The sequence below is a fragment of the Mauremys reevesii genome, linkage group 1 (genome assembly GCF_016161935.1).
Source record: "Mauremys reevesii isolate NIE-2019 linkage group 1, ASM1616193v1, whole genome shotgun sequence".
In the NCBI taxonomy this organism is placed as follows: Eukaryota; Metazoa; Chordata; order Testudines; family Geoemydidae; genus Mauremys; species Mauremys reevesii.
Genome location: NC_052623.1, coordinates 138,336,235 through 138,352,186, shown reverse-complemented (window position 1 = coordinate 138,352,186; position 15,952 = coordinate 138,336,235). Strand labels below are relative to the sequence as shown.

Here is a 15,952-nt window from a genome sequence, read left to right as displayed (position 1 = left end):
TATGAAAAAACCAAAGTGGTAGAGGATGAGATCTACTAACTCTAAAAACGTGAAGGACATGGAGCCAGATTTTCAAAAGGTATTTAAGACACCTGAAGATGCAGATAGGCACCTAACCTGCTATGGCACTTTCAAAAATTCCATTAGGCACCTAACTCTCATTGAAAATGATGGGAGGTAGGTGCCTCATTGGATTTTCAAGAGCCCCTAAGCAATTTAATCGCATGAGGCACCTCACTCTCATTGAAATAAATGAGTGAGGTGCCTCATGCGATTTTCAAAAGTGCTGTGGCAGGTTAGGTGCCTATCTGCATCTTTAAGCACCTAAATACCTTTGACAGTCTGGCCCCTGGTGACCAGAAACAGTCTGTCAATTCAATAACTAAAATGAATCACCTTTATTTAATAACTCAGTTTTAAATGCAAAGCGTTTTGATAAGCTTGTTTATTATATATATCCAGCAGTTTAATTTTATTTAACCAGTAAAAAAAAATTATTTAAAATGCTGTTTTTGTACATTTTAATTGAATTCCAATTTCCATCCAAATGCATCTTGACAAAAATCCAGAATAAAATCTTATCCAGTATAAGTCTCCAAATATGCACATCGGAATTGAACAATCACATTCAGTACATGTGTCTTTGACTAAGGAATCATTAGTACTCCACCACAGTATTTACTTGGGTTGGTGCTGTGTATTTTGGAATTGCAAAGCAGAACTAAAAGTGGTTATGGAGTAAATCCTGTGATGCTTTTTCTGCAGTTGTACCACGAATTTAAGATAAATTCATGTTCAGACAGTCTGCTCTTGCCACAACCACTAATTCCAACCAGCAGAGTTTGAATGGCTTTAATAGTGTTGAAAACTCTTCTTTAAATTGTATTGTGAAGACAGACATTAATATATTTTAAAGTGATCAGCCACAGTTTAAAACTAACATGGGAGGGCTACAAAATGAATTGAAAAACATGCTTGCAGTATATTTTAAATTTACATCTGTTATGGGCCTAAAAGTTTAAACATTTAGTATCTTCCAGATCTCATTTACTTTAAAAACCAATAAGGTCAGTAAATAAATACACCTCTACCTCGCTATAAGGTGACCCGATATAACATGGGTTCGCGTATAGCGCGGTAGTAGTGGGGCTCCAGCGACGCTTTAAAGGGTCGGGAGCTCCGGGCCCTTTAAATCACCACTGGAGCCCTGCTGCTGCTACCCCAGGGCTGTGACAGCGGGGCTCAGGTGGTGTTTCAAAGGGTCCGGGGCTCCAGCTGATGTGGGGGCCCATTAAATCCCTTTGGAGCCCTGCTGCTGCTACCCCGGGGCTGCGGCAGTGGGGCTCCACCGGCAATCTAAAGGGCCTGGGGCTCCCCGCAGTGGCTGGAGCCCGGAGCTCTTTAAATCACCGCCAGAGCCCTGACGGCCCTACCCCGATATAATGGGGCTTCAGCTCTAACGCAGTAGGGATTTTTGGCTCCCCACGACCGCGTTATAGCGGGGTAGAGGTGTAATCATCTTGTGCATTATGGGGGTGAAAGGGGTCTGGAAGTATTGGATTTATATGTGCCAGGGTTCACCTAAAGTTTTCTACCCATTGGAAATGAAATAGGAAATACTGTATTTTTGTAATTCTTCCCTACCACCAGCTACACCAAAATACTGAAACCTTACTCAAGTGGTGTTTTGGCCTAGTAAGGACTTCAGTATTCAGCCCAATTCTGAAAGGTGCCACATACCTTTTTGAGCTGCAAATTGCCTCTAGTAATCAGGGGAGTTGGGCGTGCTCACAGATGATGGGCCAACAGTGAGTAAAATCACCATTTGGCTGCCATATGGGAAACCTACATCTGAGAACATTTGGCAAGCAGCAGCTAGTCTTGGTGTACGGAGAATGCACCATCTGAGTGATTTCTTTGTAGTTTCTCCTGCCAACTCAAAGCTGTACTGGGTCAATGTGTGGGTGCATCAGAAGGGAACACAACTGGCATGTGGGTGGGGAGGAATAAGATTGAGAGGAATGGAAGGTTATGCGTTGGCTGTTTGGAACTAATTGTACATTTTGCTCTGGTGTTGTCATTTCAGGTATCATCCCTTGGAATGCTGTACCAGGCAGGGCTTGTGGTCCAATTTTAGAGAACATCTGCAACACAAATGAGGTACAATAACAAACTACAGGGCTATTGCAGAAGCCAAAGAAAGTCATATTGGAAGATAAATGCGTTTTTCAGAAGCCTCTACTAACCTGCCAAAACCACCATCTATGCAACAGTGGCAAATATCAATATTGTTAACATCTTTCTTCCTGCCATCCAAAGCCAAAAAAATAAAATTGTTCTCTAACAAATTTTTTCAAAGTCTTCTGGGCTATCTGTTCTGTAAATAACCAGTAATATGAATAGAGCAATAAAGAAAAAAATAGTTAAAAAAATCGGCAGTGTTAGAGTTCTGCATTGAAATGGCAAACAGATTCAATTGTATTTTCCTCTAATCATTAAAATATTTGTTTTAATCTCTTCTTTTCTAGTTCTACATGTCCTATCACCTGTTCATTGTGGCCTGTGCTGGAGCTGGTGCCACTGTCATAGCCCTGGTGGGTAACAACCTCCATATTTCTAATGAAACTTAACACACTCCTTTCAGCTTTTAACAATAAGATATTTTAAAACATTAAACACCTTGAAAACAGTGATACTTCAAATAAAACGGAGTGACCTGTTGCACTTAAGCTTCTAGAATAGTCACCAATATTTAGGTGCATTGCACCTCAATGTAGCTTTCTTAAATTAGAACATCCATCACAAAGGCAAGCAAACTTTGAGGGGACAGTACTTTGAATAGAACTTTGCTTATTGCAACTCTTTTAATAGCATTTGATAAATTACTCCATTTGTAGTTTGCAATTCCAGTTTGACTCTGGATGGAGCAAGGCCCAACTCTGGTAATTTCAAGCCAGAAAAATCCCAAATTATGGCCATAAGAAGTTGAGTTTTTTTTATTTTTTGGAAGTTCATTTTTGGAAATAACCAAACTTCTTGACTCTTTTCTTCTGAAATATCCTGCTTCTGGGATTTTCAAACTTGAGCCATCTCTCTCCCCAGTCCCTCCCTTTTTTTGTTTTGCAGTGAAGGGCAGTATGTAAACCTGTTACTCTGCTTGTCTGAACCTAGGAAACTTGGGGTCAGGTCACTGGTACTGGGCCTACGAAAGCTACTTAGGCAGCAAGTGGAAACGTAGCTACTAACAAGATGGCATGTTTCACTTTTTCTCTTACAGTAAGGGACTATTGGAGCTATCAACTTTTAACATCGCATTAGCCAAATTCAGGGGTAATATTCACTATTCTTCCACTGTAGCTGTCCCAGGCCAGACTCTAGATTATATCTAAAACTGAGTAGCAAAATATTTGCTTAGTACAAGTCTTGAATCATCATCTGAGACAGAGTTATGTCTGTCATAGAATTGATCGAAAAATTGCCCAAGAGGGCTTGAGCCGTCATCTTATTGTATCTTACTCTCCTGTATTTTGTTCTTTTCCACCAGCTGATCTACATGATGGCTACCACATATAACTATGCTGTTTTGAAGTTTAAGAGTCGGGAAGATTGCTGCACTAAATTCTAAATTGCATAAGCCCAGTAAAGAGCTGCATGCGTAGCCTGAAAATACCACTGACACTCTAGACTAAGAGTCTAGCTTTTCAATTTTGTTACAGTAATTTGTAAATAGCTTCAGTAAGCATCGTTTAGCATATCAGATTAATAAAATGACTTATTGTGTATGAATTTTGATGTGGATGAGATCTGGCTATTTTCTGAACATTGAGAGGATTCAGTTACTTTACTTGTTGCAAATCATCCTCTGAAGGCAGGAGTTATTAAATGAAAGACATCCTAACCGTTATCTCTCAAACAAATTTTTAAATGGCAGTGATTGATTAGTTATTTTTCTCTCTCCTCTGCACTAATTTCAATAGTAAGAATAAAGCATACATTATAGATGGTCTACAAGGGACCAGGTTGATTAGAATAGTGCCAGTACGTAGCTGTTTGACTGACCTACAGTACCATGTGTTTACAAATGTATTTTTTTAAAAAGACTCCCTATACATTTGCCAGTATTTCCAATGTATGGATGACATAGCCACAAGGTACAGCCTATTAGTGAGGCTTTGGGAAACTCTACAAGAATTGAAACTTCAATACTAAATTTTCAAGTAACTGCCAAATCATGCTTTCTCTGGGAAAAGAAAATACCATTCTATAGCGCTGCGTAAAACAATCACTTTTTGGACCCCAAACTGACTGTAAGAAACAGCATTTAGGTAATTTCTGTGCTGGTACTGTTTTATGAAGTAGTAACTGATTTCTCAGTAGCCAGATCTCAAAATATAAGTTTGACTGTATGGGAAGTGAAACTGTGCATAGACCAACACTGTTGACAAGGCACAAAAGAACCAAGGTGTTTTCAGCTGTAGATTTTTCTTGCATGAAATTTGGTGAAAAGAAGATGGCAAGAGATTTTTACTGTGCAAATTGAGCATATATAGAAATTGTTTCAAACTTTACCTGAAAGTAGAAAATGGGAGTTTTAAAAAAAAAAAAGTTATAAAAATGCCACCACTAAGATTTGTTAACTCACACTGCATGCTTTTACTTACAGTTTCGGACTCACGTTTCCTAATTTAATTTACCCATGTTAAAATGTAGCTTTTTATTATTCATAGTAAATAAATGTTTACAATTTTAGGCTTCTTTGGAGGGGGCTGAATGGGACGGGAGGGAAATCTCACCAGAATCTTTGCACTACATGTGTTTAAAGAAAAACACCACAAACTTAAGCATCAGTCGACTCTAAGCTTCAGAGTATATATTTGCTAAATGCAAAAAGCTGCTTATATTTTTGCTTCCTTTTTTCCTGTATTGCATTTTAACAACCAGTAAAACTCTTCAGCTCATTTTTACTACTTCTGCATACTAACACTCTCTAGCTAGTTTTTAATAAGCAAACTAGAAGATAAGCATGCAAAATTCTAGAAGTCAATTGAAATGAGCCTCTGTGCTGTTTAATAGCAGAATGCTTATTAATGTAGAATAACTTTTGTTTAATGAATGTCTTAATCTCACTAGCAGCTCGCTTTGCCTCTTGACATGCTCACTAGCCATCATGCTCACCCTTCTCTTCCAGATCCACTTCCTCATGATACTGTCTTCTAACTGGGCCTACTTAAAGGATGCAAGCAAAATGCAAGCTTACCAAGATATCAAAGCAAAAGAAGAGCAGGAGCTTCAAGATATCCAGTCTCGGTCAAAAGAGCAACTCAATTCATACACATAAAAGTTTGCCAGAGTAATTCAACAGAAGAATTTTGTAGTTCTGACAAATCGTCAAACAGCTGCTCTGCAGTACAGATGTGTATGTCTACCAATCTAATACAGAAGTGTAAAAACTTCACATTCAAGCTCCTGGAACATGTTCAAAGGGAAACCTTCCAGTGGGTAACCTTCCTTTCTTTAGTACAGATTTAAGAGGTTTCAGGTCCAGCCATTTTAGAAGGCAACACTTTGTAACAAGTGACCAGTCAGTCATCCTTTTGAGACTCTTGGTATTAATTCTTGTGGCCTAAAGCTCATCCACAAAATTGTAGTGGGTGACCCAAAACAGCAAGTAGCAGGAGATTTATGGCCATAAATAACTGCACAGTTATGAGATGTGATAAAACAATTATCCCAGTTCTATACCAAATGAAACTGGCTCGCTCATCAGATTTCTCATAGCTCATGTTTATTTACTGATACAATCTCAGCATGTAATAAACCAGCTGATTCATAAAAGGGCAAGTGTCTAACTAAAAACACTTTTTTTATGGGCTGAAGGCCAGAAGTCCATTTTCAGAGCCACATCCTTTTTCAATAATGCTATAGTGAGCCACTGTCATTCTACTGCACTTACTATCTGCGTAAGCTGGGTAATTGCTCAGCTGCTCCAAGTTTTAATTATTTTTATTAATTGATAGATATGTTGATGGACTGCAGATGCCTGTCAGGATAATGATCCCCTTCTTTGAAAATAAATGTCAGCTTTGCCTTAATATTTATTTTCTATAAATGCCTTAGCATTTATATAGTAGCAGGAGACCATTATCTGTATTATTAAGCAAAAAGTGTTACCTTATTAAAATGAAACTGATTTGACTATTCCAAATGAGCAGACTAGTGAATTTGCAGTGTTTCACATAAGCTATTAAAATATATATATATATACAGCCATAAAGCAGACCACTGGTCAGCCACCTTTCTCTACTTCGGTGCTTAAGTTTATAGCCAGTGCTTATTCATTTTCTCTTTATAAATCACAAAAAGCAAGTGTGGTGGTCAGCAAAAAATCTGGTGCTGTTAGTCATTTCCCACAGCAGTCTGCCTTCATTTTGTTTTTTCAGAAACATTCAGTGATATCTTGAGTATTAGTGATGGGTATAGTTGGTGTTTGTTCTTCACAAAATATATATAAGTATGGGGAAAAAAATCAAGTATCAGTCATTTGAAAAAAAATTAAATGGTAAAGTCAAGTTATATTCCCATGTTAAGTTAATGTGTGGTTTGATTAGTTTTGACTGTTGGCTGAATATTAAAATAAAAAGGAAGCACAAATTTGTTTAGCTAAGTCAACATTAAGATGTGGACAGACATTTTTCAAGTATTACCTTACAGTTGAATTTTTTGGTTAAATGCCTAAAAGTCTAATTTGTCAGTTTTTTAAAAAGGGGCAAAGTGTATGTAGAGCAGATGACAGTGTAGCCTAGTGTTTGTTTTACCTGTTGCATGAAAGAGAAACATTTCTACAGCAATGCAGGTGATGTTCTAGCCCAGTGTTTGCCTAAGGGTAATGGAGGCAGTGTCTTAAAGCCTAATTCTTTTCTAGTTCGATGTAGCTATTACTGGGAGTTTTCTGAAGTTTTGTTTAAGTAGTCTAATATTTTTATGTAAAGAGCATTAAATTTTGCTATGTATAAATTTTTGTAACCTAACAGTGAATCAATATTTTCTATCAGTGCCAAGGGCTTCCTGTAGCTATATCCAAGTGTTACAATAAATATTTGTAGATAATAGACACACCACTTGTCTATACTTATTTTAAGACTCCTTTTTAGACTGTTATAGCTGTACAAACAATGAGTTACTTTATTTGGATGAATTCTACATCTTACATCTTTTGAATACATCTCTGATAAGTTCATCCTGAGTAAAATAATTCAATATTTACTGAATATGGTACCAGGACTCTGCTTCTAGGTGGCATACCACAGGCTGTAGATGTTTCCATTGTGATAATAGCCCACAACTGCTACAGCATTTTAATGAACAAATTCAAGTAGTCACATAGAATGAAGTGCTTTTCATAAGTTTTTAAAATCAAACTAATATCCTGGGCAGTAAACATATAGACCAGAAGACCATGTGCCTGATTTAATTATTTTTCTTCCTATTTGGTTCTTGAGCATTATATAAAATGAGAAATGTCCCTACCCCTCAATGCTCAGCCGCTATCCCAAAGCACTCTGAACGCACAAATTGCAGGGCTTTGCTGTGAAGTTACCTATACATATCCTCTTGGGCTAAATATAAATTTACTTTAAAAAAAAAGTTGAAGGCAGAGAAATGACATTTTTTTCATTCTATTTGCCTTTTTAAAAGGGATACAAACTGAAGTATGGCCAACTTGACTTCCCAATAGTGACTGTGGCTGAATGAAGAATCAGTCAGTTGTATATTAATTATTACAACTCTCATGCACTCAGTTTTACAGAAAAAGATTGCTAGCCCTGCAACCACTGAGAGTCAAGCTAGGATTTTCTCCTTGTTACATGTTATCAGTAACCATGACCCAAATCAAGTACACTACTAGTTGCACCTTCACTATACCTACTGTATAGTACTGTGGTTCTCAAACTTATTTGATTATGCCCCCCTTCTTTGTGGCTGTAGTAGTTTACACCTCCTGCCACACAAGTACCTATACGGATCTATGCAGCAGCAGCGCTTCACTTGAGATATTTTGTTTCTGTTGCACGAGTGAGCCAACAAGCCATTGTAATATGAGCAAAAGCAAAACTGCAATTGTGGTCCATACTTACAATTAAATGCACACACCACATCATAGCAAATGGATTGAGATGACCATAATGACCTTAAGTCTATGAAGGTACAGTTTGTACAGTATTATACAAAGTTGTTATCAAATGCACAGCACTACCTGAGGACCTGATCTGGAGAAGTCAGCTTTGCTAGTTATTTACTGCTGGTGGTAAAATGTGTGCAGTAAGGGGATTTCCCCCCCCCCTCCTCCAAAAAAGTTTCTCATTCTTTCTCCCCAGAATATGTTCCCTGCTCCCCAGTTTGAGAACCTCTGGAGTAGTACATATTGCTGCTTTAAAATATTTACCCACAAACCAAAGAGTACTTCCATATTACATAGATTACTAATGGGAAATTCTGTACCTCAATAACGAGAACTTCACAGAGCACAGGTGACACATTTTATTATAAAATACCAGAACAGTCTACATTTTTTTAGGTTTGCATTTTATAGAGGATTAAGACAGTCATGCTCGTACCCTCTCGCCTATGGAATACTTAAGATACCAGCAGTAAAACAGCATGAAGCTCACCTTTTAAAGTGTATTTTTCTTCCCCCCTCTTACTGCTTCTTTAGAAAAGTACTTAAACAAGTTATCGCCAGTGAAAAACTACACTAATCCAAAGGTGGTCTCAAAGAAATTATCAGGTAGCTATCAGAATGCATTAAAAATTTTAATCATAATTGGCATATCTGAGCCCTTGTCTTGCAGATAGTCATCTTGACATGCCATTTGTGAAACCAGCAATAGAAACATGCTGGAAAAGACACTCACTTTCAAATCTACTTTGTTTGAATGTTCATTTATCATTTAATCTTTAAAACTCTCTTCTCTTAAGGCAGGATGGTATTTTTTTTAAAAGCCACCTAATTTATCTGAAAAAATGTTGAACTGCTTTACATCCTAATAGACTAGGCACCTTTGCTTTTCAGTCACAGCCCAGAGCTTTTTCATGAATACGAAAACAAACACACTTTCTGATCAACAGGCTACAGTGACTCCTAGAATATTTTGTGAAGATATGGGAAAGCTTAAAACAGAAAGGTTAGGCCATGCACTTATGGTTTTAGCAGCTACTAGTACTACCAGTCATAGTAGATTCATCTAAAATTACTCATTAAAAAAATTAGCCTTTTACAAAGACATTATCCCAAATATGAACATGTTAAACTTTAATTCTGATCCTCAGCTGAAACCACTGTGCATGAAAATATTCAGTTCTGGTGGTGTAGTGACTGTTTTACATAACTTCACACCATCTTCCATGGTGCTGGTCATTAGGAGAGAGTAGCTGCTATTCACCAGAAGTCTTCATCCGGTTCTCCATGAGAGACGCCTGCAGCACTAAATGTGGGATGGAAGGGGAAAGGAATTATGAATTGGTTCTGAAGCAGTCTTCTACCTGAAATTTACTCATGGTTCTAAATAGCTTCCCTTCCTACTAGAAAGTTCCACTTGCCTGAGATTTAAGAAGGGACAACCTCCTACCTCTGGCTTTACAAATTAGCCTTTCAAATTACAGTGGCATCATCAATAGTCCCAGGCAGTAAGTGGATTCTTGAAAATTAGTATCAGTGTCTGAGCATAAGCTTCTGACAATGAAATCATCCTATCAAAAAATAAGAGGGTACCTATTTGTGAATCATAGAATATCAGGGTTGGAAGGGACCTCAGGAGGTCATTTAGTCCAACCCCCCAACTAAATCATCCCAGCCAGGGCTGTCAAGCCTGACTTTAAAAACCTCTAAGGAAGGAGACTCCACCACCTCCCTAGGTAACCCATTCCAGTGCTTCACCACCCTCCTAATGAAAAGGTTTTTCCTAATATCCAACCTAAACCTCCCCAACTGCAACTTGAGACCATTACACCTTGTTGTGTCATCTGCCACCACTGAGAACAGTCTAGATCCATCCTCTTTGGAACCCCCTTTCAGGTAGTTGAAAGCAGCTATCAAATCCCCCCTCATTCTTCTCTTCTGCAGACTAAACAATCCCAGTTCCCTCCGCCTTTCCTCATAAGTCATGTGCTCCAGCCCTCAATCACTTTTGTTGCCTTCCGTTGGACTCTTTCCAATTTTTCCACATCCTCCTTGTAGTGTGGGGCCCAAAACTGGACACAGTACTCCAGATGAGGCCTCACTAATGTCAAATAGAGGGGAATGATCACATCCCTCAATCTGCTGGCAATGCCCCTACTTATACAGCCCAAAAGGCCGTTAGCCTTCTTGGCAACAAGGGCACACTGTCAACTTGTATCCAGCTTCTCATCCACTATAACCTCTAGATCCTTTTCTGCAGAACTGCTGCCTAAGACATTCAGTCCCTAGTCTGTAGCAGTGCATGGGATTCTTCTGTCCTAAGTGCAGGACTCTGCACTTGAACCCCATCAGATTTCTTTTGGCTCAATCCTCCAATTTGTCTAGGTCCCTCTGTATCCTATCCCTACCCTCCAGCGTATCTACCACTCCTCCTACTTTAGTGTCATCGACAAACTTGCTGAGGGTGCAGTCCACGCCATCCTCCAGATCATTAATGTTACATTGAATAAAACCAGCCCCAGGACTGACCCTTGGGGCACTCCGCTTGATACCAGCTGCCAACTAGACCCAGAGCTGTTGATCACTACCCAAATGCAAATAGATAATACACTGTTTTTGTTAGATGGGGATCCCTTATTGTCACCATTCATGCACAACCTTACGTAACACAGTGTTCAGCATGTGAGAGGGGAGAAATATAAACTGTCTACACTATGCGCTAGAGACGTAATTTCCTTTGCTAGTCTACACATGCTTGTGCTAGCTCTCATTGACCAATACGAGTATAAATAGTGCAGCTGCAGAAGCCTGGGTAATGGCACCAGAGGCTGGGTTAGGCTGGGCTGGGCTGGTCAGGGCAGGGTATTTACCCACCGGTTTCAGGTGGGTTTCTATGGGGTATGGCTCAGCTGTGCCTCCGCTGCCGAAGAGAGCTAGCACAAGCGGGGGAAGTCAAACCACTACCTTGTAATGTAAACACTGCTACAGTAAGGAAGACACACTTTAGTTACAACTTAAACATTTATTGCATAATTTAAATTTGTATCTTCTTGAGTAAATGTATCTTAGGGCAGGTCCATACTCACCGCGCGGGTCGACGCGGTGAGTTCAACTTCACGGAGTTCGAACTATCGCGTCTGATCTAGACGCGATAGTTCGAACTCCGGAAGCGCCACGGTCGACTCCGGTACTCCACCACTGCAAACGGCGGTGGTGGAGTCGACGGGGGAACCGCGGAGTTCGACCCCGCCGCGTCTCGACGGGTGAGTAGTTCGAATTAGGGTACTTCGAATTCAGCTACGCTATTCCCGTAGCTGAATTTGCGTACCCTAATTCGAACCCCCTTTTTAGTGTGGACCAGGCCTTATTAAACCATTCAAACTTCTACTGAAACACTCCAGCTATATCTGCTGTTTTTTGTCTGTACCAGGGTTACTCTAACTTCCAATGATTTCAATGGAAAGACCATCATCACAGGTAAGGCGCAGAAGCATTAGCAGAAAAAGCATTAAAATACCCTCTAGTTTTAGCTACGCATATAACAACCAATCATTGGGAAGCAGGGATAGTTTAAGATTTACTTCAACAATTAGCTCTTTATGTAAAAATTCAGACAAGCCCATCCACTTGAGCATAACATTCCACCACTCCTATTTGCAATTTAAAAAAAAAAAAAACCCCACAGATCTAATAGATGCAATGAAAAAACGGGCTTTGCGGAATCGCTTAGGAACCTGTGTAATGGGATACGGAATCTTTTACATCATTGGCTCAGAACTGAAGCAAGTGAGTTTTTATTTTCCAACAGCTCTTTCCTGGTCTACCTGAAATAAATTGTTAATCACAATCCAGTGCCAGAACGAGCAAATATAAACATAACCAAACCTACTCTGCCAATTTGGCACTCTCGTTTGTTAGCCTTGCAGAGCTGTTTGGCAATAAGAGTGTCATTAACCCACAGGAATTCTCTCAAGCTCTGGGCCATGTGGAGGTTGTGCTGCTGCTGTCTCATCGATAAAGGGCTAATCAGCAGGGCTAGCTCCCTTGAATATAGTTGCTTAACATCATTGTAAATGGGGGTGTTTGCAGATGCTGTAATAATTTTTTCACCCAAGAGAAGAGGGCTGCATTTTTCTAAGGAAAATTAAAGAAAAAACTAGTCTTCTTTACTTACAAGGATACCTAACTTCAGCATATTGCTTTTGATCTACTTGTTTAGGAGAAAGGTTTGTCTGAAAGTTATGTATGAATTTCATTTTAAAAGGCAGACAAGTTAACTATAAATCAAACCACAACTATCATTAATAAAATGAGTCATTTTCAAGTAACTGAAATACCATTTCTGTGACTCCTTAGCAATTAATAATACCTCAGCTTTAAATAATAATTGTATCCAGCCTGACCTGTCATCTTTTTCACTAGACAGAAGTCTCTCTATCAGTGATACTTCTTCCTCTTTTTTGGAGCTCTGGCAAACAAGAGAAAAGCATTAAATTTGGTTCTTTGGCCTAACTTTACAAACATCATAGTACTTTTGTAGCATATGATCTTACAGAGAGCTTAAGCACATAAGCTATTGTTGTGAACAAATGCTATCTATCTATGTAGTTTTATGCACACCCCATGACTTTTTAAATAATGTCTTATAGAAGAGCAAGCACATTGCCAGCAATATGGTATTACATCCCAAAAGTAATAATGTTTGGGGATACAAAATGTGAACCACTTCTGAAAAGAAACTTATAAAATAATTTTATTACATAAGAAATTTCATTTTTATGACAATCCACTAACTGGAATGCTTCAATGGAATTTTTTTTAAGTCACATAGTTACTTGTTCTCTCAGGGCTAAATGTTTAATTTTTGACATCCATTCATCTGGAAGCTATTTCACACCTGCAATTTTTGTGCATGCAGAGGCAAACCCAATTTCTGCAGAAATGGGTTTTGGAAGTATAAATTCTATCGTGTGTGTTATGTACATTATGCATACCGACTAGTGAACATGCATTATGTATACTGACTAGTGAACTGCACGTGCAAGAGGAGGTCCCTCTAAAAATTAGGCCCTCAGTTTTAACTATCCTCTGTTTACATAGAAATTAATGGTTTCAAAACGTTGTAACTACATTAAATACACATATTCTGTTCTGTATTACTGTTTGACATAATGCAATATAGCTGGGCACAGCCTTATATAAGAAATGTAATCTTGCCATTCCCACATGACCTAGGCAAAACCCCTTGGGAAGACAGATCTCCAACAGTGAACAGACCAACTACATTATAAACCTGCTCCTCTTCTCACAATTTGTTACTCTAACTTTCACACTGAAAATGAAGAAGACCAAATTGAGTTGACAGTATTCTCTACCTCATGATCCGTGGATACACTGTAATTCAGATAAAACACTGTCCTCCAGAGTCACACTTTGAAATCACCCTTTTACTGCCTACAGGTTTTGGCATATCACCTTGTTTGTCAGCTCCTGCTCTCTGCTCTGCTGTATCAGTTTCATGTATTTTTCTAGTGGATTAGGACGAGGGTCACACAAATTGTCTTTAGCATCAGGATTACTGATTTCTGACTCTTCCACTTTACGGTCTGTCTTTTTTTCTTCTTCTTCTTCTTCACTTTTCAACGAATCTTGGATCAACTTCTAAAAATCACAACAAAACAGCAATACACTTAAAACTGACCAGCCAGTTCAAAAATATTTCAAATCAGGTTTTAATTCAGCATGTTTATATATGAAGTTCTGTACATTGCCAGTCTAATCTAGTAATCTGTGCTCCAGTCTGAATGGAGTGTTTAATGTGACATGTACCATATTCACTCACACTTTTGGGATGGGCCAGATCATGCAGTCCTTGCTCAGGCAAAGTCTCATTGTAGTCAACGGGAGTTTTACTTAAGTAGAGACTGAGGGACTGGGTATTAGATATCACATTATTTTTTCATTCAGTTTGTTCCAATCTGGGAGCCAATTTAGAAAACAGTCTCTAGCTTTGGCTTAGAATAAACCAAACCCTGTCCATGTTGAAACCAATGCCACACAATAGTATCACATATTAACATGAATTACTGGACAGCAAGCTTTTAATCTGGGGAGAAATTTTAGAAACAATAAAGTTTAGTTATTATTGTAGCTACAGAACTATCATAAATGAGAGTAAATCTAAGATAAACTATTCTATGTTAAATTCACATAGAAAAAACAAAGTAGGAAGTCGTCTAGGATTGCTATGTGGCTTATTTAGTTTAAATTATATGGTATAACAAAGTTGCATTCCTGTCAGAAATTAAAATATTACATCACCATTTCTTCATTCAGTTTTTCTAGTTCTCTTTCCTCCCTTTCCAGTGCTTCCTGCCTTTCTCTTTGCCTTCTTTCGTCTCTTTCTCTCCTTTCTTCTTCCCATTTTTTCTCATTCTCTTCTCTTTTCTGTTCTTCAGACTGGCTTTGATCAACCACTGCTGAGACAAAAATATTTCTGTGCCATTTGACATTCACAGTGCTGTAATCAAGATTTGCAAGTGGTGGCTATTGAAATAAAGCGTGACATGCAGCTTGGTAATACAGCAAAAAGTCTTGTGGCACCTTATAGACTAACAGACGTTTTGGAGCATGAGCTTTCGTGGGTGAATACCCACTTCGTCGGATGCATCATTGGTAATACAGTGAGTGAATTGGTAGTTCCAATTGGGAAAGATGGAAAAGAGACAAACAATTAAGCAGCAAATTGATTATGTAACCTTTTCTGTATGGCACCTATAATAAACCTAAAAAACCTGGATGTGCAGTTTACACATGTACCATGTAACGTATTGTTAATTTGAGTTAATTTAGCAGGCAATTTTTTTTCAGTTATTAGGTCTTCTTATCTTGCTGGTTACACAGTGAAACTCCAAGACTTAAGCCGAAGAGATAAGACAGTTTTATGATCAAAGCAGAGGAGAGGGAGTCAGGAGACCTGTGCATAATTCCCAGCTGTGCCACAGACTTCCAGAGTGACCTTGGGCAAGTTATTTGAGCCAATTTTTTCAAATCTGGATGCCTAACCTAAAGTAGATGAAATCCATATTTACAGTAGGCTTCTAAATAAGTGGCCTGACTTAGAAGTGGTAAACACACACAGATCCCACTGAGGTCAATATGGATTTAGAGATGCCCTAGTTTCAGTTCTAAGTAGGAAAATGTTAACCTGAGTCTCTCTGTGCCTCAATTTCCTGATCTGTAAAATGGAGATGATACTACTTGTCTTCCTCATAAGGATGCCACAAGGTTTAATTCTTTAGTATTTGTAAAAAGTGTTTTAAGATATTTGGATAGAAGCGGTTACAAAAATACAAAGTATTATAAAATAGTTATTTAGGAAAAACTATCACAGCACATAAATCTAGTTAAACCGGTGGAGTTTAAATGCTAAGACCATTTATTTCTATAAAGTAGTAATTTGTTACATGCACAAAATACCAGAAGCTGTTTGAAGTTAGAAAGCCTTCTGCCCACAGCAACACCTTTGGGTAAGACTTGAAAACTACCTTCATACCAAGCAAGCTGTCCCAGACCATTATATATAGGAAGCATTGGAGAAATTAAGCGTGCTGCATTTAAACCATCTTTGTCTATCAATCTCTTAAGGTTTTATATTGACACCCTTTACAATAGTGATTATATACTGAGTTAATTGGTATGCAAGACAATCAGCAAATGCAGACACACATTAAGGGAAACCTTGAAGAAAGCTTCTCCCTAAAGAAGCAAACATCA

The 15,952-nt window shown here is 38.5% G+C and overlaps 2 protein-coding genes across 14 annotated transcripts in view; one reads left to right on the top strand and one right to left on the bottom strand.

The window, feature by feature from the left end:
• Nucleotides 1–7,113, top strand: part of GPM6B (glycoprotein M6B) — a 134,971-nt gene extending 127,858 nt beyond the window's left edge. For 4 of the 6 annotated variants that reach the window (XM_039493849.1, XM_039493869.1, XM_039493842.1 and 1 more), the window contains 3 exons: nt 2,087–2,160; nt 2,529–2,594; nt 5,189–7,113. In XM_039493849.1, the coding sequence (XP_039349783.1) occupies nt 2,087–2,160; nt 2,529–2,594; nt 5,189–5,338 (290 nt within the window). In that variant the 3' untranslated portion in view covers nt 5,339–7,113. Of the gene's footprint in view, nt 1–2,086; nt 2,161–2,528; nt 2,595–3,544; nt 3,736–5,188 lie in introns of all 6 variants that reach the window. The other 2 variants (XR_005586031.1, XR_005586045.1) reach the window with 1 other exon arrangement.
• Nucleotides 7,114–8,523: 1,410 nt separating this feature from the next.
• OFD1 (OFD1 centriole and centriolar satellite protein) overlaps nt 8,524–15,952 on the bottom strand; it is a 58,407-nt gene continuing 50,978 nt past the window's right edge. For 5 of the 8 annotated variants that reach the window (XM_039493771.1, XM_039493809.1, XM_039493827.1 and 2 more), the window contains 4 exons: nt 14,498–14,655; nt 13,652–13,837; nt 12,546–12,644; nt 8,524–9,482 (listed from right to left, as the gene is read on the bottom strand). In XM_039493771.1, the coding sequence (XP_039349705.1) occupies nt 9,450–9,482; nt 12,546–12,644; nt 13,652–13,837; nt 14,498–14,655 (476 nt within the window). In that variant the 3' untranslated portion in view covers nt 8,524–9,449. The remainder of the gene's footprint in view (nt 9,483–12,545; nt 12,645–13,651; nt 13,838–14,497; nt 14,656–15,952) is intronic. The other 3 variants (XM_039493808.1, XM_039493810.1, XM_039493800.1) reach the window with 2 other exon arrangements.